General features: G+C 54.6%; 1 protein-coding gene across 8 annotated transcripts in view; it reads right to left on the reverse strand.

The window, feature by feature from the left end:
• Window positions 1-203: 203 nt before the first annotated feature.
• The window catches only part of Cd6 (CD6 molecule), a 36,988-nt gene continuing 14,107 nt past the window's right edge, over window positions 204-23,084 (reverse strand). Inside the window, exons 2-13 of one of the 8 annotated variants that reach the window (XM_046445632.2) lie at window positions 11,259-11,327; window positions 10,003-10,353; window positions 9,255-9,566; window positions 8,446-8,748; window positions 7,216-7,281; window positions 5,363-5,488; window positions 4,884-4,982; window positions 3,762-3,884; window positions 2,334-2,405; window positions 1,854-2,108; window positions 1,475-1,582; window positions 204-1,117 (exon numbers count right to left, since the gene is read on the reverse strand). In XM_046445632.2, coding sequence (XP_046301588.1) covers window positions 1,053-1,117; window positions 1,475-1,582; window positions 1,854-2,108; window positions 2,334-2,405; window positions 3,762-3,884; window positions 4,884-4,982; window positions 5,363-5,488; window positions 7,216-7,281; window positions 8,446-8,748; window positions 9,255-9,566; window positions 10,003-10,353; window positions 11,259-11,327 — 1,949 coding nt within the window. In that variant the 3' untranslated portion in view covers window positions 204-1,052. Of the gene's footprint in view, window positions 1,118-1,474; window positions 1,583-1,853; window positions 2,109-2,333; window positions 2,406-3,761; window positions 3,885-4,883; window positions 4,983-5,362; window positions 5,504-7,215; window positions 7,282-8,445; window positions 8,749-9,254; window positions 9,567-10,002; window positions 10,354-11,258; window positions 11,328-23,084 lie in introns of all 8 variants that reach the window. The other 7 variants (XM_046445631.2, XM_046445630.2, XM_046445637.2 and 4 more) reach the window with 7 other exon arrangements.

The raw sequence follows: 23,084 nt of genomic DNA on the forward strand, positions 1-23,084 counted from the left end.
TGCCCACAACATCAGCCCGTTCAAGAACACTTTCTCTGTCCTTCCCTCTGTCTTCCTCCGGCTCTCGCTGGTGTCCCCTGGACACTCTCTAGATAAAGGCCCCAGCTCGCCTCTCCTGATCTGCGGTGACCCCACGCACACACACATGCTCCCACGCACATAGTTGGGCCTGGCCAAGGTCAAGGACTCGTCACTCCACGTCCTGGTTTCATTCAGCATTTCAGTTTAATCTCAGGATCATCAGCACAGGACGCCAAAGGCCTGGCTGAGCCTCTCCAGGCTGCCTGGACACGTGTGGCTCTCAGCCGGGGCGCTGCATATTCTCTGGTTCACCCGGGGCTTGGTGCAGTCTCTGGGCCCTTCCTGAAAATCATCTCTGTTCCCCTCCCCCATGGGGACTGGGCCCCCAAGTTCTCATAAACCATAAGAAACTCAGAATAAGGATCAGCTGTCCAGGGATGGGCACAGCAGAACCGTCTGGGTCCGTGGTAGTCTCAGAGGCAGGACTGGCCCAGGGCCCTGGCTCTTAGGTGGGACGCATGGTCATCCTGCTTGCTGACGGCTGGCGGAACAGTGCAGTGACCACAGCGAGTGAGGGCCTGGCTCAGCCAGTGTGTGTGGCTGGCACCCACCTCTCAGGTGCTGTGCTCAGCCATCCCAGTCAGGGCCTCTCTGGGTGGCATCAGGATGAGCCCTTTCTGCCACTCTTAGTACCTCTGAGCTACCTGAGGCTCAGGAAATCAATGCCCCGACACCCAAGGGTGGCAGGGGCTTTAGGATCACCCAGCACCACCCTCCAGCAGCTGCAGAGAGATGGCCCAAGCCCTGCTTGTTCACCCTGAGAGGGAGCCCACCCTCCGGGGCCGCCCCCATCAGGGGCTACTGTTTGGGGCCGTGTGGGCAGTCTGCTGGATGGACGGAGACTGCGGGGTTCCGGGGCATTCCCTTCCACCTCCCCAGGGAAGGCCTTGACCCCTGGGATTGATGGAAGGCAGGGAGAGGGGAGCAGGAGGGCCGAGAGGGGCCCTCCCTGGAGCCGGGCTGGACCCAGTCTAGGCAGCTCCGATGTCATCATAGTCTTCCTGGTCGGTGGAGTCCCGTTGGGGGTTGTGGGTCCCTGTGGGGCCAGGAGGCTCAAGTCAGCAGGAGTGGACCGCGCCCTCACTGCAGCTCAGGGGCCAGGGTGTGGCCGTGGGCAGAGCCTTGCCTGTCTATTGAGGCTGGGGTCCAGGCAGGCTCCCCCCAGGGGCCGACCTGCTGCTTCTGCCTGAATCCGGGCCTTAAAAGGAGCTCACTCAACAAGCCTCTCATTCACTGCGGATCTGCCCTTTCTCACCCCTCTCTTTCCCCCGCCTTCCTCCCTTTCCCCCTTGGGCTGATGGATCCGGTGAATCCAGAGCCCGCCCCGCCCAGCTCATTCACTCCCCAGTCACTCTCCGTCCCCTCTCCCAGGATCTCTCCCCCTGCCCAGCACCTGGGCACTCGAGCTGTTCCACCGAGGGGAGCTGAGGTGGCGGCTGGAAGTTCTGGTACCACTCTCCGCCAGATGAGGTGCTGGAGCTGTCGTCAGCCGAGGGCCCTGCTGGGATCCACAGGACCAGTGACCCTCTGCCAGGACACAGCCAGCTCTTGAACTGCTGGAGCTGGGAGGCCCTCCGGAGTGCCAAGACCCCACTGTGACAAGTGAGGAAATGAAGGCCCAGAGTGGGAAGGACACTTGTCCAAGGTAACACAGCAAATCGCTGCTGATCTGGAACTGGAATCCTGAACTTGGCCTGGTTCAGGGTTCCCAACTCTATGCCTCCTCTAGCCAGGCTGGCTACAGGATGCAAGACAGGGGGACACACAGCTACCTGCAAAAGTTGCCTGGGACCCAGCAAGCTCCAAGTTGGGGGGCTGCTCCTGGAAGGGGCTCCTCTCTGAAGAAAACCCCTGGGGATTCCACGGAGGTGGCTTGGTGCTGGGGCTGTTGCAGTAATCCTCCCCAGAAGATGTGCTGGACCCACTGTTGATCCTTGGGTGAAACTGGGGGACCAGAGACGGACGGTCTGCAATGTGGTGTCCGGGGATGGCTGCTGGGGCGTGGGAAACATGCAGCTCCTCAGCCCCTGCGTCGGTAGAGAGAGAATGATGAGGAAAGAGGAAGCAACATACTAAGAGGGCCTTAAGTGAGACTCCAGAAAGAACTTACTGCCTATAGGAATGGTTAAAGTCAGGGCCCCTTCATGGAGGGAGGTTGCTGCCCGTGTGTCTCAAGCTGAGCTGAGCTGCTGAGGCTGAGGCCAGGTTGGCGTCCCACCCACCACCTCACCACGACTCCCACCCAGACTCACCTTCCTCTAAAGGGGGCATCCGGAACCTGCTTTGCTGGGCCTCCTCCTCCGTGACCCGGTGCCTCTGGGAATCTGCAAAAAGCAGAGGTGGCAGTGGGGAGGGGTAAGGCTCACCTCCCTGTCTCGGGGCCTGGGAGGAGGCTGGGGTTCTCTGGGGGGACAGCACAGGGAGAGAGGCGTCGGCCTTTCCTGCAGGGCTCCAGCCCCTGCCCTGGTCCAGGCCGACATCTGACCTCAGTCCAGGGCCGGAGCCAGCCCCGAGACAGGCGGCTTCTGGCCAGAGGCCCGAGTGCCCTGCGCCTCCCACCACTTAGGGAAAAGTCGAGCCTGGGTTTCCCCCTGGGACCTGGTGGCTCCAGAAACGGACTGATGGGGCCCTGGGAGGAACCTGTCCCCAGCAGAAGCCTATGAGCTAGAATCCTGTCACAGACCCTGGGGCACCTTCAGGTTTCAGAGTGAGACGGACAGACGGACGGAGATTCGGTCTTGAACACCCAGGACCAGGAGCCAGTCCTGGAATCCAGCACCACTGACTTTAGTCCCAGTGTCACAGGATTGGGGACTCTGCGTGTGTCCTACGAGCCTGAGCTCAGAGTGCCGGGTCCTGAGGACTCGTTCCTGGGGCTCCCAGACGTGGCACCTCCCACCCCTTCCCTGGAGGCCAAGCCAGCAGGCGGGCGGGGCTGGCTGCCCGCTCCCCTGCCGCCTTCTCCCTCTGGCCTGGGTCCGGACACATGCTGGCGGGGTGGTGGCCAGTGCCTGCCTGTCTTGCAGCCCGCAGTCTCAGCCTGGGCACAGAGGGTGCGACTCCTGGAAGTCTACCTTGCTTTTCATGTAGGCTGCCATGTGAATGTGGCCAAGGGGACAGTGGGGACAGGAGTGACATCTTAGGGACTGCCGAGCAGCTGGAAAGCCACCCACTTCTCAGGGCCCTGTCCTATGGGGGTCTCTGTGGTACACAGACAAACTCTCATTGCAACTCAACAGCAGAAGCGAGTCTGGCTGGGAATGTCTAACAAGCTTCCACGTGAGTCTTCAAGACCTGTGGGGTCCTCTGGTCCACCCATCCCCAGCACCACCTTGGCCCTGCTGTGGGTGCTGAGAGGGTGAGGGGGTCAGGCAGGCCAGAGGGGCATCCCAGCGTCCCCCGCCTGCACCTCCCACTCTTCATACAGACGCAGCCCTCAGGGGAATGTCCAGGGCCTGGTTGTGGCGTTGAGACCCTTCGGGCCAGAGACAGGGGTGGGATTCAAGTCCCTCCGGGGTCACAGGCATTGAAAACCTGAATGTAGGGCCACTGACAGTCACAGCGGGGGCGGGGTGGTGGTGGTGGTGGTAATGAGGGCGGTTCTGCCCCAGCCACGCCTGTCGAAGGTCCCAGATCAGCTGGGGCTTCTCCCTGAGGCGGCCGGGTGGCCCTGCACTCACTGTAGAAGGTGGTCAGGGCCACGGGAGGCTGGGAGCTGAAGTCATAGTGCTCATAGTCGGAGTCCGAGCTGGAGTTCGAGTCCTCGGGGGGCGGGACCCGGACTTGGATGGGCAGCTTGGGAACTGGGGAGAGAACAGAGCAGGGCCCGGGGTGGAGGACAGACAATGCGGTGGGCAGGAGGACATGGGGGTGCCCAGAGCATGGGTGGCAGGAAGAGCACCAGGTGGTCCATTTTGTACAGGACCCTCCACCCTGATTGCCAAGGTCCTCCTCCATGTCAAATATGGAGAACTAAACGGCTTTTATTAATTTAGCTAATACCATGTGCCAGGCACTATTTTAACATATTTAACATGTACAAACATGAGCTCATTTAACCCTCATAGTAACTCAGCAAAATAGGGATATTACCATCCCCATTTTATAGCTGAAGAAACTGAGGCACAGAGAGGTTCTCCCCCTGCCCAGGGAAGCAGGCGACCTGGTTCTAAATTATAGGTGGTACTATTCCGTGAGGCTCCCTGGCTCAGCGTGTGCCATGCTCTATTATAGCCTCCTCTCAAATACATGGATACTGCGTGCAAATCGTCTTCCTAATATTTGGCTGAGTTTTCTATTGCTTTCCATGGCATTGAACGCTTCCCAAATTAAGGTGATCGGATCTGCTCAGAATGCAAATGATTCAACTCAAACTCCTGTGCAAGCCTTTCAAGGGGTAATTGATCCAATTAATCGAGACAACTGATCCGATCGTCTTTAGTCAGAAAATATGAAATACAATCATGTCCCCGGAGAATCTAGATGGGGCTCTGCAGGGCGGCTGCTGGGGCAGGATAGTGCAGGAGGTGCCAGTATCACAAAGGGACGAGCTAATTAGTAAAGCAGAGGTTCCCTCTGAGAACCACGATCCCAAGTGTCCGTGGCCCACGTTTATCCAGAACTGGAAAGCCCGGAGTCCCAGGAGGACTGGACTGGCATGTCATCTGTCCTCCAAGCCAGAGAGGGACTTGACCTGCCCAGGTCTCCTCCCAGCCAGGCCCTGCTTAGACCTGGGTGGTACCGACCTACCAGAAAGTCGACCCTTTCTGTCCCCCCGCCCCACCAGGTGGGTGACAGCCTACCTTCTTCTTTGGGGATGGTGATGGGGACCGCTTGATAGCTATTGCTCCCTGCTGGGATGGTGGTGGGAAGGTGCTGCTGGTTCGCTGGAACAGGGAGGGCTGAGGGAGGGCGGGCAGAGAGTCTACACGTCATTTTTTGCCCTCTCTCAGACTTCCAGGTTCTGGTCTCAGTGAGACACCTCCTCCTCGTGCTCCCTGCACACACCAGTACAGAGGCACACACATACCTGTTCACAGGCGCGCACACACCCGCACACACGTGCACACACACACACACACACACACACACCCCCATCTGGTCTGCCGCTTCCTCTAGGCATGCTGGGAAAATCCTTCCCATCACCAGGAGGAGCTCCCCAGGGGCGGGTCTGGGTGGCCATTGCTGGATCATGCCACTCCTGCTGGGGTCCCTCGGAGGCTCCTGTGCCCCTGGGAGGGCCACACTTGAGGCCTGCTGTGCCCTGCTGCGAGCCACCTACCGTATTTTCCTTTAACTCTCAAGAGGACGACAGCCATGCAGATAAGGGAGACAAGGAGGAGAACTGCCAGGAGGATGCAGGGGATGAGGAGCGTCAGCTCCCGGGACCCCCAGTCCTCCACCTTCACTGTCACAGACGACCCTAGAAATAGGGCTCCATTCAGAGCGAGAAAGGAGCGGCCCAGGCGACTCTCCACCCTTCTACCTGCCTCTCCGTTTTCCCCACAGCAGAGCCACCTCCCTTTCCACCTAACTTTCTCCTCCCTTTAAGTGCCTGGTATACAGTAGTTGCTCAATACATGCATATTAATGAATAATTGACTAAATGAATTTATTGCCCAAAACTTTCCTCCGGTGACACTCTCTTCGAGACTTTGGTCCTTAGTCTTTGCTCAATAGACAATTAATTATTGAGCACCCACTGCGTACCAGGCATTGAATCCCGGGGATGGCAGTTAAGACACCAGTGTTAAAAGCCTCGGGAGGCTGTCTAGATCTCCTTAGGGCTCTCTAGAGGGAGATCAACAGGAGATCCAGTCCCACATAGTGAGACGTGTGCTGTGATGGAGGTAAGGACAGAGAACTTGGGGACATGAGGCCCTACAAGGACCACCTTATTCTTTGTGGGGGCAACCAAGGCTGACTTCCCGGAGAGGTGACTGAGCCGCCCCTGGCCGTGACCAAACCACCAGGAAAGCTGGATCTCCCTTCTGTGCCTGGGATTCACCTGCCCTCACTTCTCCTTCCCTGTCGGTCTGCTGTGTGGCAGTGGGGGCTTCAGGGAGATGAGCTGATGGATCAGGGTCAGGGCTGTCCTGGGGGCATGGACCTGGGAGGCTGCTCTCTCTGCTCTTTAGAGGAGGCGTGCCCCCCCCCCGACCTCAGGAGTGCTGGGGGTCCGCAGGTGCCCCCTGCAGCCTGTGCAGTTCCCAGCATCTCACTCCCTCCTGTGCCCCTCGCCCACCACCAGGGCCTCCAGCAGGACTCTGCCCCTCTGCTCTCTCCATGAGCCCTGTCTGGGGTGTCTGAGATGGCGAGGGGGACCCAGGCGGGAGGGGAAGGTACTCTGGGGTAGCCCAGGGCTGCCAGGGGCTGTCTGCCTGCACTAGATGATCATAAGAACGGCTGGCAGTGCTCCCCCCGTGCAGGCCCTGTGCTAGCGCTCGGTAAGAATCAATTCAGCGTTAGGGGAGGGGAACTGTGATTATCACCCCCTGTACTCAGGGATCTGAGGCAGAGAGGTTAAGAATTGCTCAATGTCACACAGCTAGCAAGAGGCACAGCTGGGATTTGAACCCCAGGAGTCTGCTCTGATACCCCCCCAAGCTACACCCAGCTGGCAGACAGACCAAGCCTGGGTCTGGCATTAGAACTGTGGGTGCCAGTCCCGGGCAACACCGCTGGCTGTCACTCAGCCTCTGAGCCTCGCTTCTTCCTTCCTTCGTGCAAGGGTTATGAGACCGCTCCCATCGAGCTGCCAGGAGGAGTACAGGCCTGAAAATAAGGGTGACGGGGCACTGGGCGCAGTGCCTGGAACCTGACCCACTCCCTGGCTGGTACCTTCAGCAGCCTACCACCTGGCTGCTGCAGGAGTGCCCCCACTGGAGGGCATCAGGACTACAGGACCCCGGGGTCTCCAGCCCAGCAGGAGGTCACAGCGGTCGGGGGAGGAGACTCCTGTGAACTGTGGTCTAGTTGGCAGGGAGGGGAGCACAGTGCCCAGAAAGGCAAGTGCATTGTGTGGGGGTGGGGGTGGGGGGGACAAACCACCAGTCCACCACCAGGCTCATGCACGCACACGCACGCCGCACACATCATAGAGGCAACTGAGCTTCCAAGAGAAGCAGCACTCACCCATGGTGGCTGGCTGAACACTAGCAGGGACTTCAGGAGTAGAGATATTCTGCAATCTTCGAGAACCTGCCAGAAAGCACCACTCATTCATTCACTCAACACATTTACTGAGCACCTACTGTGTGCCAGGTCCTGTGTTAGAATCTGAACTAGACAGACAACTGACCTGGAACAGGATGTGTTCTCATCGGGGACACATGGCTAAGGAAACTTGCCTCCCCCCACCCCCAGCAATAGGAGGATCATGAATTACACCCTGGGAAGGTGCTTTGGTCAGAATAGGGGCTGACGGAAGAATCATCCCTTCTTTCTGTACAATCTGCTGCAGACCACAAATCCCTCTTCCATTCAGTCTTTAGTCAGTTGTGGGCTTCAGGGGATGGGACGCTTGTGTGTTAGCCTTATTACCATAATCTGCACTCCCATGGAGCAGCTCTGCCCACATAGGAGCGGAGATTACAAGGCCCCTTGACGGACATGATCTGATTTCCCAGCTACCACATGGAAGGCCTAGCAGCGCCCACGTATTCAGGAAACTGAAGCCACAGAGATTAAGGGACTGTTCTAAGCTTCCTGGCCGATACACAGCAGAGCCAGAATCACACCCGTGATCAAGTGTCTGAGCTCCACAGGGTACCAACACCATGTTTCTTCAGGTGTCAATCTCGCTTTTCATACTTACACCTTTGAAATTGGAAGATGGCCTTATTACCTTTTGACAGCATGTCAACAGTTGATTTCATATAAATAAAAAAAAAATGTTTTACTTTATGGTACGTAAGATGATGATACTGTGACTCATGATCAATATCACCTCATAGATTGGGTATGAGGCTAGACCAAAATGAGCTCCTGAGTGCTGGGCAATGCCCAGATGCTCTTGCAGCTATTATTACTGGTGTCTCCTAAGGTGACTTTTCCCATGATCACCAGCTCTGGGATGGCAAATTGGCTTCATTTCCCGAGCCAACTTGATTCAGTGGAGACCACTGCTTAGCATGCAATAATGCCTTCATACACATTTGACTCATGATTCTGAGACTGAGCTGGGCACCTGCAGTAAAGAAAGTCCTGATTAACTACCAATGTCTGCTTGAGCATAGTAGGGGAATGGTCCCTGCTGATCCAGTCTAAGCTGCGGCCCTTGGGCTGCAAGCCCTTAGGGACAGAGATTCAGGTGGCACTCCTAGCCCATCTGGTGGTGGAATGGGGTGCGCAGGGGGAGGATACCTGAGCAGAGGACCCTGGCTGCCATTGACTGACTGCAGAGGTTGGAGTTGTTGAACCGCCAGGAGCAGTCAGAGAGGGTGGCCTCCTTTCCTTCACATGAGTAGTACATCCTGCCTGACAGGGAGTGGGGCAGTCCCTTGGGTTGCTCCACTGTGGTTCCACAGCCCAGGGCCCGGCACAGCACCTCAGCCTCTGAGGAGTACCACTCACTGTCACACACGGTGCTCCAGACCCCTCGGAAGTACACCTCCACCTGCCCTTCACAGGGGTCGATGCCCCCCGTCAGGCGCCAGGACTGGTGCTCTGTGGGGGGAGGGGCAGGGGGCAGAGTCAGGTCCAGATCCTCGAGGTTGAAACTCCAGGTCCCAGATGCAGAGAAGAACGCAGCCCGCCAGCCTCCAGATCTGGGTCTTCTCCCTCCTGTGTCGACGGGCCCCTCTCACCTGCCCCGCATCTGGCTGACCCCTGATGCTGCACTTTAGATCCTGGCTGCCAAAAGTGTGTCCCCCATTCTCGTGCATGTGAATAAGCAGCACTGGCCGGACCAGAACCTGGAGTCTCACCTGGACGGCCCAATAGCTCTTCAGAGGACTCCCTGCCTGCAGTCCCCCTTCCTGCTCCAAACCAGATGACCGACTCTCACCCGGGGTGAGTCCCACCCTAATGTCACCTCCTCCTTGCATTGTTTGGGTCCCATCTCCCCTCCTGGACTGTGAGCAGGGCCCAGCTCTCCCGCACTAACCTGGGCACTAGGCCGAGGTGTTATGGGTAACTCCCTTCTGTGATGTGCCCACTGAGGACCCACTGACCTGAGCACACGGCGCCGGCGTCTTCCTTGTGGCCACAGTACTGGTCTCCTGGCAGCCCGGGGCAGTCCCACAGGTAGGCCTCAGTTCCTGAGCAGTTCACCTGGTCTCGGTGGATGGGCCCTTTGCCAGGGGTGAAGTGCAATCCTGGCAGGGCCTGGACTGCCCAGCCACATTTAAGTTGCTGGCACACCACTTGGGCATCCTTCAGGTCCCATGTGTCGTCGCACACTGTCCCCCATTTGCCGTGCTCCAGCATCTCCACGCGGCCAGCGCAGGGGCTACCTCCATCCACCAACCGCAAATCGCGGGTCTCTGAGGGTGGGAGGTTTTGGGCGGAGGGGGCGGGGTCAGGAAGGGAGGGGCCGGAGGGTGTGGGCGGGGCGTGGGCCTGGGGAGAGGGGCTGCAACCCGGAGGGCAGGACTGGGAATCCACTCTGGGCTGCCCACCCGTGGGCAGAGCTGCAGGCCAGGGGTCTGGGCCAGGGATCTGGGGCAGGGGAGCCGCAGCGCTAAGGGATCCTGTCTTTAGAAAGAAGGGGTGTGAGGTGGCCCAGTAAAGAGAGCAACACCCCTAGGGGGACCAAGTGGTGACTTCCAGGACTAGCAAGGGAGGGGTTTGCTCGGATTTGGCTCTCTGCGGTTCTCCCCATGGGGTTCCAGAGCAAGGCCTGGGTCCAGTGTTTGGAGCGATGGGTGGTGACTGAGAGCGCGAGGAGTGGGGCCCGAGGGTGTGAGTGGGCACACGCACCTGCACAGGTGAGCTGGGCCAGCCACCCGTCGCCGCTGCACGGGCGCTCCACCACCCGGCAGAACCGCCACTCAGCGCCGCTGCACAGGACTGCTGGCGCTAGGGCCTGCGTGACGTTCGGGGCCCGGCTGGTGTTCCCCGTGGGTGACCCAGGAGACACCTCCATAGTCGGAAGGACCCGCGGGGCAGCTGTCCCCGCCGCGCCGCAGCCCAGGGCGCGACACACAGCTTCGGAGGCGCTGCTGTCCCACAGGGCCCCGCACACGGGCTGCCAGGACTTCCCGAGCAGGACCTCCACTGTCCCGTTGCAGCGGCTGCTCCCGTTCACCAGGCGGACCCCCAGCGGCTCCCCTGGAAGTGTCAGATGCAAGACGGGACCTCTTTCAATTCAGCTGCAGTGACACTAACCCAGAGTGACCTTGGCCAACACCCCTCCCCCAGGGCTCTTGGCTTCAGCCTCCCAGTCTGCAAAATGGGGCCGGGCTAGGTCACTCCCAAGTCCCTTCCAAGCCTGACCTTCTCTCTGGTTTTCTTTAGAGTCTGGAGGATGGCTCTAGTGCGATTCTAGAGGTTAGGAGGGTTAGGCCTGAGGTGACAGAGAACCAGACACCCAGTCCTACAAACATTTCTCCTTTGCCACTGTCTCTAGGGACACCCTTTGTCAAAGAAGGGCAAACTTCAGGTTCAGGGGCCCTGGCCCAGTGGGGGCCTTGTGTCCCCTCCCAGGGGACCCCTCAGCTACTCTGAAGGTACTGTCTTGAAGTTGGCCCCAGGACTGACATGGAGTTGGTCACACATGGAAGATAGACTGCTGCAGCGAAAGTTGGTCCTCCCACTCCAAAGCCCTTCCTTTGGGAACCACCTGCCCATTTTTGCCCAGGATTGTACCCCAATGTGCTCCACACACAGTGTGCCCTTAATAAACACGTGCTAAGTAAATGCAAGGCTAATCTGGGGGCACCCCAGCACCCCAACCACGAGTGATTTTAGCCTATTTTCGAAACAAAAAAATCCCCTAAAGGTGCTAAAAGCATGCCTTGCCCGTGCCTGCCACTTATTGGTGACTGTCCTTAGATCTCACAGTGAGTCTAATGGTGGACTCCAGCCCTTGGGCCAGGAAGGAGTGGTGTTGTTGGAAGTCAGGGATCTTCACCTAAAAGTCTGCTTCCCTTTTTCACTACCCCAAGAGTCCACCTGCTTGGTCTCAACAAGCTGATCACGGACTCCTCCCCAGACCCCCAAGATTGTTTGCTCACCTGCCTCCAAAGTCTTGCTTTGTGCACTGCTGGTATTGAGCTGGCCTGCAGGGCCTGGAGACGGCAGACCTGCAATGAACCAGCAGCAGCCGTGGTGGGTGTGTGAGCTCAAGCAGGGGGCAGAGATACCCGATGGCGGGTAGGGGTGGGGGTGGCACTTTCTGGAGCCTGTCTATATGAGGTCTCTGGACAGAACGTGGTCCTTGGCACCAACTAAAAAATGTGGGGGGCAGGAGGCGGGGGGGGCAGGGAGTAGAGCAGGGAGGAACGGTGTGGCCTTTGAGGCCAGACCCATCTGCTGGCTGTGTGACTGTGGATGGGTGGTTTCACCTATCTTGCCAGTCCTGGTTTGTTGACAGTGACACTTAGGAAAGTATCATGAGGCTACAGTGAGACAATCTGGAAAATACTGGCCTACGGCAGAAGCTGGGAAATGGGAGTGATTTAGGAAAAACATTCTTGTTTGGAGAATTTGAGAATTTCATACCAGACTTTAGGCACATGCTGGCCTGGGAACCACAGACCCCAGGGTGCTTTTAGATGCTGAGAAACTGACCTTGGCGAAGGATCTTTCCTACGTGAGGTCTTCACATACAGTCTCCATTTACTTTTGACAAAGAAGCAAGGGAGGTAAGAGCAGGAGGCCAGATAGAGTCCTCTCCTACCTCCAGAGCCAGGATCCATTCTGCCCCAGGAGGCTGACCTCAGCATCTTCCTGGGCCTTTTGGCTCCTGTTGGGCTCAACCAATGGAGAGCCCCAACAGAGTAGGGAGGAAGGGAGGCGAGTGAAGTTGTGGCTTCTATTCCCCTTACTCTGGTCCCTTGAGCAGGCTGTCCCTTATCTGAAGGTCACAACTCCTCTCAAGGTGGTTACCTCTCCTCTGCCATCTCCTGGGTCTCCTAACCATTCTGGTCTTATCTTCTTGGGCCCTGGGAAATAAGAGCTCAGCTGATCCTAGCTGCTGGCTACCACAGGACCTTTCGTAAGTGCTCCTTTTATAAAATAAGCTCCCTCCAAACTCCTGTATTTTGAGTGCGCTACCTGCTTCTTGCTGGGACCCTGACTGATACGTGCATGACCTGAGGCCACCAAAGTAGCAAGCAACAGAACCAGCATTTGAACTGTCCCCAAGGAGCTCATCCCACTCTGGCCCAGAATGTTCTAGTTTGCAAGCCTGAGGGGAGGGCTGTGGCAGGGGCCCACATGCTCACAGGTGAGCCCCTGTGCATTCCCTGTTTGTCACACACTTAAGTTTGGGCCATTATGATCTGGGCAGAATGACATGTGTCCACTTCCAGGCCAATGCAGGGCAGAGGAGGTGAGCCTCCTTCATCTTGTGGGATATGAGATGCCCTGGGTTCCAGATGCACTAGGAGGTGGAGGGGGATGTTGACCCAGGCCAGGTTTCGTATGAGAAGGAATAAAGCTCTATTGTGCTATGAACATCTGGGGCTGTAGTGGTTACCACAGTCTTGGGCATCTGGGCCTGGCCAGAAGCAGAAGCAGAAGGTTTGGGCATGCTACTGCACATTCTCAGGGCCTCACCTAGAACATCCCGTGGACCCACGCCCCATGGGCATGAGCATGCACACGCGCGCGCGTGCACACACACCCAGCAGATACAGCCCTCCTGTGAGCGCTGTCGGGGCCACTCCATCACCCCGACAGGAAGTAATCAGGCTTTAATTGCCCTTCCTCGCTAGCTCCCTGGTTGGCTGCCCAGCCTGAACCCTGAAGGGGAAATGGCTCAGAATTCAGAGCACAACTCTGCAGAGAATGTAATATTCAGAGCAATAATTTAGATGCCCACAAGTTGGGATTTCAGAATTCTGGTTCCCACAGCAACAGTCCCAGTGCTCCCGAGTAGCTTTCAATTATTCGTATATGTGCAGGAAGAGGGGGACAGGAGATCGTGGCGCTGGCTACAGTGTGTGCACACCCACATGTGTGAGCAGGAGGGACTGTGTGTTAGTAGAGGATATGGCTGTGTGTGACCTTGTGTGTACTGGAACTCTAACTCAGTTCTGCTTTTCTCTCTGGGTGTGGAGGATCATTCTCTCATAAGTTAAGTCACATAAGGGTTCTTCCAGACCAGAAAATCCAGGTGGGCAGGGCCCCAGGCTGGGTCAGCCCTGTGCCCTAGCGTGTGCTGTTTGTTGACTGACTGACTGAAGGGAAGAGAGAGCAGGCAGCTGCCAGTTTCAAGGACAGCTGTCTCCAAGGCAGTTTAGTGAAATGGTTTTTACTCAGGCATTTTGGTTTTTGTGTCACAGGTATTTTACGGTCCCTGTTCCCAAGGCATGAGCCTGGCTTGGGTGTTCTCCGGTGCTATTGAAACAGCAAGCAAAAGCAACCTTGAGCTGCCCTTCCTTCCTGGCCTCTGCACACAGGAGCACGGAGAGGTGGGCGCTTCTGGTCCCCGTTACCCGTCTTGCCTGGCCCTGTGTTTCACACCTCAAGTTAGTTCTATTTTTTTTTTAATGCATTAAATTTATTTGAAAAGAAACCTGTGGATTTGCTTTACTGCCTTAAGATACCTGGACATAAAAATGGTCATTATTAGGTTTTTGAACGACAAAAAATTGGAAATGGAGTGAAGATCTGTCTGTGGGGGAATGTGCGGTCCATTTCCAGCGTGGTGCCTCGTCAGCTCTTATAAAGGAAGACACAGACCCAGATCCCTTGGAGGGATTTTCACGTTGGGTCCAGTGGGGAAAGCAAGACGCAGAGAGGAGAGTGATGAAGAGAAGCAGTTTTTTAAAGGCTGTGCTTTGAAGAATCGCAGGTGCTATGGCTTCGTGTATGTAGAATCAGTTACACAGGCTGACATGCAAAAATACTACTCAGACATAAAGATGTGTTTTAGAGTGCTTGCTTAAAATAGATGGCGTTAAAATAAACATAGCACAACTGAAGCCATGTTAGAAGTGGCATGGAACACCGTCATCCTCAAATAGACCAGTTCTTTGATAGAATCAGAAGGAACCATGAAACGAGGGTAATCACTGAACTTTCTTTACCACACGACGCACTGTTACTTAATGCTAAGTTCATTCACTGCCTAAGAGTTTCTGGTGTGTCCCTAAGAATCATGCTGAGTTGTGCCCTGTGTTTTAGAAAGTGACAGACCAAGAAGAGGAAGGGGTGGGAGAGGAGAAAGGAGCTGGGGTCCCCCTCAGCCCAGGAAGGAGCAGCCCTTCAAGCCAGTCCCCAGCGGAAGCCCCTGAGCTGGACGGGACCCTGGGCGAGGGCAGTCTGAGGAAGACCCCAAGGGAAGGGGCAGCTCAAGGGCCTGGGCACAGCAGGAGTGAGAGCACCGAAGAGCCTCCTGGTCCAGAGACGGAGGAAATGGGGCTCTGAGGTCTCCTGTTTCCCCCGGGGCCCCTGGGATTTCCCGCAAGGGACTTGGGGAGAGAGGAGGTATATAGACACCGAAGAAAGCCGAGGCCCCTGGCCTTCCCGGTGCCAGTTCCTCAGGTGTCTTGGGGGCACACAGGAATACTGCCCGGGGAACACCAGCCACGGGGGTTCGGGGAAGGTGAGTGCCAGAAAGGAGGGTGGCGCCATTAGATGTCCTGGGAAACAAGTAGGTGCACAATAAATGGTAGCCGAGTGGATGCAGGGGGAGGAGGCCGGGAGAGTGGAGGTTATAGAAAGACGGAGGTGGGAGCTACAAAAAGAACGAGTGTGGGAAGTGTGGCATGTGTCACCTGCCAGAAGAGGAGATCCACAGAGAGCGTTTGTAAGTCCATGCGTCAACAGCCTTTAACGACAGGAGCTGCAGCAAAGCAAACCAGGCCCTTTGGGTCCAGTATTTCCATTTCTGAAACGTATCCCAAAGAAATGGCCCAAATACCCCTCCATGGAGATCACACTTTGGAATTGGATGGTTTGAGATGCCTTTTCCCGTCTAACTGGCATGACTCAGGCAAACCATTGAAACCCTCTGAGTCTCAGGTCGTCCCTCTGTAAGCTGCCAATAAGAGGTACCCAGGAGGCTGGGCATGGTGGTGCACACCAGTGATCCTAGCCACTTGGGAGGTTGAAGCAGGAGGATCGCAAGTTTGAGGCCAGCCTCAGCAACTTAGTGAGACCCTTGTCTCAAAATCAAAAATAAAAAGGGCTGGGAATGGAGCTCAGTGGATCCTGGGTTTAATCTCGAGTACCCGCCCCCACAGAGGTGTACCCAGGTTGCAGGCTTGTGGTGAGGGTGAGATGAGATGACATTTAATCACTGCACGAGGGAGCACAGAGCTCTGAAGCACTTTGCTTTGGAGACAAAAGCTTCCGGCCGTGTTGTTTCTCATAGTAAAACAACAAAATCCAAAACAAGCAACCAAACAGTAGCCCACACCTGGAGACAACAGAATTGTCTAAAAGTGACTGGGGGATTGGTTAGGAAACAGCACATTAAAAATATTTGCTGAAAACTATAAAGAGTTCCTTTATTTTAGTACCCGTGATTGAGCCCAGAAGTGCTTAACCACTGAGCCACATCCAAGTCCATGTTATTTATTTATTTTTTTAATTTTGAGACAGGTTGTTTAGGACCTTGCCAAGTTTCTGAGGCTGGTCTTGAACTTGTTATCCTTCTGAGCTGCTGGGATTACAGGTGTGTGCCTCCGTGTCTGGGTATAAACAGTTCTTAATGACATAGGAGAAAAGTTAACATCTAAATACAGATGGAGTATCACTAATGAAAATTCTGGTGTCCAAATTGAGGTGTACTTCACTGGTAAAATCCACCCTGTGTTGTAAAGATTGAATGAGGGAAAAAAATGTAAAAATGGTTCACTAGTAATTGTTTTCTAGGTAGCATGTTGAAATGACAATATTTTTGATATATTGGGGTAAGTAAAATATCTATTACTTTAACATATTTAATTAACAGCCTCTGGCTGACCTGGAGACCACCATCACCTCAGGTAGGCAGACCAGTCTTTTGTGGCTTCAGCAAGGAGACAAAGGCTGTGAGCACCCTGGCTGAACTGCCTCCCAAGGCCCTGGCTCAGGCTCAGGGTATTCAAAGGAGCAGCTGGTTCAGGAAGCAGTCCCCAAACACCTGCCTGCCCTTGGCCCCGAGTTGCAGTGGGTGGCCAGCTACACCAACGTTCCCAGCTACAGGTGGACATTCGAGAGGCAACCAGAGGTGCCTAATATTCTAGTTCCCACCCACCCTGATGGGAACAGTTACCTACTGGGTATCCCAAGTCTAAGATGCAGATAAGAGAAGGACGTTGTGATGCTCCCCATGTTCTGATAGGGAAAAGGGAGACCCCAAGACACAGACCCGCTCAGCAATGACAGCTGGCATTTAGACAGTCATTTTACCCACCAAACCCTTTAAAGACTACTTTAGAGGAATGAACCAATGTAATTCTCCTAGTCAGTCTACCTGGTGGGGAAACTGAGGCACAGAGCGCTTGTTTTTGCTTTGTTGGACCCAGGCTGTCCGGTTCCAGGGTTGCGTTCTTAACCATTCCCTCTCACTTGGTTAGAGACTCACATTGTTTTCTGCTTGGGTGACCATGCCAAGGGAGGAAGGCAGGGAGTGGTGACAGCCCCAGGTGATCTTCCAAACTCCTCCTGACTCTGTGGTGCTCAACCAGCCCTGAGCTTAGAAACCATCACCCACCTCTCCCCAGCACCAGTAACACAGCCCAGCAAGCACCAGGGAGGTCCCTGACTCCAAAGATGAGCAGCCACTAGGAGACCTTCCTCCCCGCAGGGCAGGGGGCCCAGGGAGGCATTTGTCTCACAGCCCCTCACAGCAGGGACAAGAGGTCTGGCCTCTAGCCACGAGCTGCGCCCACACCTTCCCACGCCTGGCTCCGTCACTAACATCCCTCTTTTCAATTCTGAGGCTGGAGAGACAGACCATTTGGAAGGATCTAGAACTAGCAGAACCATTGAATTAGCAGGGGAGGAGCCCTGGGCAGGAGGGTGCTCATGCTGTCGTGAGGGGTTTGGAGATTCGCTTAGTGTCGTTGGTGGTGAGCAATCACTCAGGCAACTACAAAGAAGAAAAACCATGCTGTTCTGTTAAAACTGGGGAGAAGTGTCGGGCTGGCTTACACCAGGAACATGATTGGATCGGAAGGGATGACCGTGTTCTGCCTTTGAACATCCAGTTGGGCTGACTGTGCTTTGTCTTAACAAACTGCAGCTATGCTGGGGGCTTCTTTGGATCTGTCAGTCTTGCTCACACGTGTGACCTACTGCATTAACTGGACCAGTTTATACCCTCTGGGGTCTCCAAACCCAGAAAGGCTGGAGTTACTTCTCTCCCTTTAGGGCCAAAGGGAAAGCCAGTCGTTACAGGTTGTGGTATTATTTTACAGGATCTTTGTCTGTTTTTATACTTTTCTGTTATAATTAGGAAAGGCTTGGGGACCCAAAGAAAACTATGCACCTGATTGACCCAGAGAAGTAGAGGGCAAAGGCTCACTGAGTCCCAGGGCTGAAGGATTTCAGTCACTCGGGCCAAAGAAAGGCAGACTTTTAAAACTTTGCCACCATGTCACACAGCAGAGGACGGACGTGCACCTGCATGTCACCTTCCACGCATGCCTGGGTTTTAATTCGCCCCTCCTCTACCACCGAATCCAAGGAGAAGTAAAGAAAAACTCATATCTCTGCCGTGAAGAAGCGGACAGTAAGACCACTGCAACACGATAGGCTCTGGGGGATGTTAAATTTCTGGAACTCCCCCGCCTGCCCGAGAAAGTGAGAGCGTGTGCGCCACGTTCCCCTGGAAGGCTGAGAAATGAGTCTGTTGCTGGCCTGCGTTCAATTCCATTAACATTTGCTGAACTTGCTCCCTGGGCTGGGAGCTGGGGTGGGTATTTGAGAGATAAGTGTAAGTGGAATGATCTAGAAAGGAGAAGAGGTGCCACCTTCCCCAGGCACCCATCCATTTGTGTCACAGCCTCCAAACTCAGTACACCCTTTTTGTCATAGAAGAGGGACTTTGGAAACAGAAAAAAAACAGCAATCAGAACCAACTCTGTGGATCACTACCTGTGAGACCTTGGGAAAGTCTCTAAGCCCAGCTGGGTTTTGGCTCTGATCGGGCTCTGGGCACCATAGGCAGGCCATACAGGATTGCTTTGAGGGGTTTGTGGATGATGTATGGTAAGTGATTGGGACGTGGGATTTGGCAGTTGCTCTTGTTATGATCCCCTATAACACTTCCTTCCTCTAGTACACGAGTGGATAGGAGAGGGCAGTTGGCCATTCATTCCACATTCATTCCATCCCGGGCATCGAGATGACTCTGAGGGCCCCTTAGCCTTCTTCTCCAAAGGACCAAGTCCAGTTTCCCCAGGGCTGCACCTTCCCTCCTCCCTCCCCATTTTTCTTCTGAGCCTTGTTAGAACCTCTCTCACTCACAACCTGCCTGCTGGCTTCCCTGGCTCTGCAAAGATGGCGACAGGTGTTCCTGGAGAGGAGAGGTGGGCTGCAGTTGCCATGGCAACGGGAGTTTCTCTAAAAGAAGAGGTTCTGGTCTCGGCCTCATGGCTTGTCTGGGCTGTGCTTTATTTTTATTTATTTTTTTTTTTTTGCAGCTACCAGGTGTTAAGATGAGACACCTCCATATGGAGGGTCATGAGTCCCTCAGTCAAAATCCCAAGGGATAACTGTGAGGATTTGGCTCCAAGAAAACTCACAGGGGCAGAAACACTGGACTTTCACGGAACCCATCTTCTTGGTCTGCCATAGAATTCAGACCACTGAGTGGGGGAGGGGGAGGTCCAGGTCCCTCCTGTAGAGTCCTACTCACAGAGAGGTCTTGCATGGAGCCCTTAGATCCGGTTGGAGAAAACTACCTACCAGGTCTTGGGCAGCAGAAGGTGCATGGGATCAGAATCAAATGTCTGGGTTCCAATCCCAGCTTCCTCCTTACTCTGGTGTGACCTTGGGGAAATCTCTTCATGTGCCCAGCTTACCTCCGTCACCTCATGGTTAGGAAAGCCTCATAGGACTGATGCAAACTCACAAGACAAATCCAGCTCCTGGGCCTCCGTAAGTGCCCAAGAAGATAGGTGCATGTGCTCGCCCATGCACGGAGGGTGGAAGAGCAGATCACAAGCTCCATATACAGGATGACCATGTCTTTAGAATATGATGCATTAAAAAGTGCTGACAATAGGGGCTGGGGCTGGGGCTCAGTGGTAGAGCACTTGCCTGGCCTGGCATATGTGAGGCACTGGGTTCAATTCTCAGCACCTCATATAAATAAATAAATAAATAAATAAATAAATAAATAAATAAATAAAGGTCTATCAACAACTAAAAAATTTCTTTAAGTTTTAAAAAAAAGTGCTGATAGTAAATAAAGTTCAAGATCCTTAATCCCCAGACTATACCTTTATGTGATACCTGTATCCCAGAAAATAGGATAGTCTCAGGGATGTCCACTGTTTGTAACAGAAGAAAATTAGAAGTACGGTAACAATAGTCCACCGGTTGGAAATAAATATACTGTGTTGTATCATAGACTGAATTCTCCCGTTAAATGAATGAACTAGATCTCCCCTCGCCCCTACTTAGATGGATGTTGGAGACAATGATAAGTGTAAGTTGTAGAAGATTCTGCAGGAGAAAACCATCCACCCAAAATTGGAAGCATCATTGGAAAGTTTTTTCCTTTTTGTCTTTCTGTATTTTCTTAATTCTGTGACAATTTAGAATATATGATTTTTAGTGATCAAAATAAAAAAAATAATTTTTTAAAACACCCATATGTGGAAAACGTTTGTAAATTGAGCCATGCCGATGTGCTGTGCCAGCGATCTTTGTGCCCTGCTGGGAAAACCATGGCAAAGCTCTTAACAGCGCTCAGAGGTGAACATGATTGTTATCACCACTATAGATGGGAGAATCTAGGATTCAGGAGGTGAAGGAACTCTAGAGCTCATAAGAGGCAGAGTGGGGATTTGAACCCAGACAGAGGGTCTCCTGGGCTCCCCTAATCATACCCTCTCATCACCTCAGGGTGCACGGTAAGTGCTCAACAAATCCTAGCTGCCCCTATTACGGATGGAAACCTCTAGAACTCACCACACCTTCCCCAGCATTTCCAAGGCTTGTTCTTCTCTGAGGAAGGTGGAGGCGAGGGACAGCGTCCACCTAGGAGGTCTGAGTGTCAAGAGCCAACTAGAATTGTTTCTGTGGACAGAGTCACGGCTACTGTACTGGAGGAACCCAGAGGAGTGAGAGGTCTGCTCTGACCAGGCAGAGCTGACCAGAGTCCAGGATGTATCACAGGAAAGGTGACCTTTGGGCTAGGGCTTAAAGGTCAAGGAGCTGTCGCTGGGCAGGGGAGCAGGCCCACATTTACCAAGGACTTCCTCTGTGCTTGATACGTATTACAACCCATGAGGAAGTGCTATTTCAAAACCCATTTACCCACAAAGAAGCTCGGAGAAACTCAGCTGCCCACTCCAGGTCACACAGCTTGGAGTCCACAGAGCCCGGATTCAGACCCAAGTTTATTGACCAGATTCACCCTTCCCATGACAGTAGGTGGCCTGGACAAGAGAGAGGAGGGAGAAGGGCATGCTGAGCAGAGGACAGAGCAGGAGCAAAGGCTGGAAGGAGCACGGGCCTGGTGCTTTGGGCTAGAGACTCAAGAGACTGAATTCGAGAATGAAATCCCCCAGAGCCCTCTGGGGAGGCGCGCTGGGCCCTGCAGGCTGGAGGAATGGAGGTGAAACCGCCGGCCTGCAGGGTTTCCCAGGGGGCCTGCCCCCACCCACTGGCTTTCGGAGGGGCCCTGCTTCAGTCGCCCAGAGTTGCCGGAGCAGCAGTTTCTGGGTGGATGAAACCCGGGTGTGAAAATTGTCCCCACTCCAGGAGGAGAGGCTGAGACCGTTCAAGGTGGCCTAAAACCTCTAAGAGAAGGCACCTCGAGGTGGGGCGCCCAGAGCCCCCGGAAGTCATCGGCATCCCTTCTTGGCAGGAAACATGGCCCTTCTAAGAGAGGCGGCACTTTAGCCTGGGCTGGAAACTGGGACCAGCCCCGGCTACCTGCTTGTCCCCTGTGCCCACGGGTCCCCTTTCCCACCCACCACCCACCTCCTCTCTTTCACTAAATCCAAGTTCACAGAGAAGCTGCGGATGTTCAGCCTGATGCTCTGTGACCACCACATGTCCTTAATTGCTGGGGACTGGCAGTGGCCAGTGGCCATGTGGATCCATGTGGCTCAGGGTCCAAGTGGACCCAGGGATTCAAGTTCAGGGAATGAACATGGGTTCTGGGAAGGGAGGTAGCCTCTGAACAGCCGCCGCCTACCCCGGATCACATACGAGCACACTCCTCAGTCCTCCGTAGGGGCCTGACAAGTCTCAGCTTTTCAGGTCAGAACACTGAGGCTCAGCAGCATGGGACGGTCTCCCCAAGGTCACAGCTGCTAAGAAGTGGACCCAGGATTTGACTTCAGAACTTTCTACATCCCAACCACACTCTCCCCTGTCCCATGCACCATCACCCCACGCTCCCCTCTGCAAGTCACTTCTAGGTGCCTTTGAGGAGCCCCCAGCCCTTCCAGTGCTCACTTCTCTGAATGCTTAGCCTGGCAGAAGCCATTCATTCATCCACCATTGATTCCTCACTCTCAATCAGCTCTGTGCCTGGCCCATGCCCCTGCGGAGGGCACAGATGTGCTTACAGTTGATGATGATCAGATATAAGTGCTATCCCAGGGCTGAGAACAAAGTGTTCTGGGGAAAAAAAAGAGGCAGGAGAGAATAATTTTAACTTCAAAGAACAAGGGACAGATTTGGAGGGGTTTTAGAGGGTGAGTAGGAGTCTTCAGGGATGAAAAATCAATGGAGAGAAGTAGACATCCAGGCCTTGGCCCAACCTGAGCTGTCTAACATGCACCTTCCACAGTGAGGAAGGTAGGGTGGTAACAGGCTTCTCTCTCTGTACGCCTCTCACACACACACTTTGATCCACCATTGGCCTGGCATCAAGGGGGTTCCTGTGCTCCCCGGAAAAGGCATGCAAGCCCTGACTTTAAGGCCGGGAATGCGCTGTGGCTCTCTCAGCCCCTGAGTGTCTTTGGTCAATGCCTCTCTCTGTGGTGCAAAGTCTGTAGCCCTTCCGCCCGGGGCCAGCGACACTTGGAGACATGTTTGGTCACTGCCCTAGTGGGATGAGTGCTTGAGAACCTTTGAAGAAGCTGGAGGCAGGCACCTCAGGCTCCAGCACCTAGCACCCACTGTTTTGGGGTGAAGGTCTGGCTCAGCCTCCCCCCCCCCCACTCACTCCAGCCTGCCCCTGTGATTGGCCACTTTGCTTCCAAACTTTGGAGTCCTGGGGAGCAGAGAAGCCAGTTTCATGGAGTTAGAAGTGTGTGGACTTTGGAAACCCAGGTGTGTGTTCAAATCCCCTGCTTCCTCTTAATGCCTGTACTGGTGTCGAAGAGGGAACAGGCACCCAGGGGCCTGGCCAGTGGCATTCTGGGAACCCTCTTGCACCACCCCTTACTGCAAGGGAAGCCCCGGAGCCTCCCCACTTGAAGGCGTTTCCATAATTTTCGGTGGCAGGACCTGACCTGGACCCCTATGAGGACTTTCATAGCCTTGACTTACTCCCTGTGGTGTGAATAACTGCACATGTTGCTACAGAAGTGTGAAGGTATTTGATTGTAGTGGCTGACCTGTCCCCTGCTGAGGCATTACATAATGGATAATGACCATACGCTATCATCTTTTTGAAATCCAGAGCACTCTAAACTCTACATTGCTCCTGGCCTGCGGGTTCCCAAAAGAGACTGTGACCCAAAAAGGTTTCCTGCCTCTCCCCTGAAGGGGTA

The sequence above is a fragment of the Marmota monax genome, unplaced genomic scaffold, assembly GCF_021218885.2.
Source record: "Marmota monax isolate L192 unplaced genomic scaffold, Marmota_monax_Labrador192_F-V1.1 WCK01_AAM20220418_F8-fsc00038, whole genome shotgun sequence".
NCBI classification, from domain to species: Eukaryota; Metazoa; Chordata; class Mammalia; order Rodentia; family Sciuridae; genus Marmota; species Marmota monax.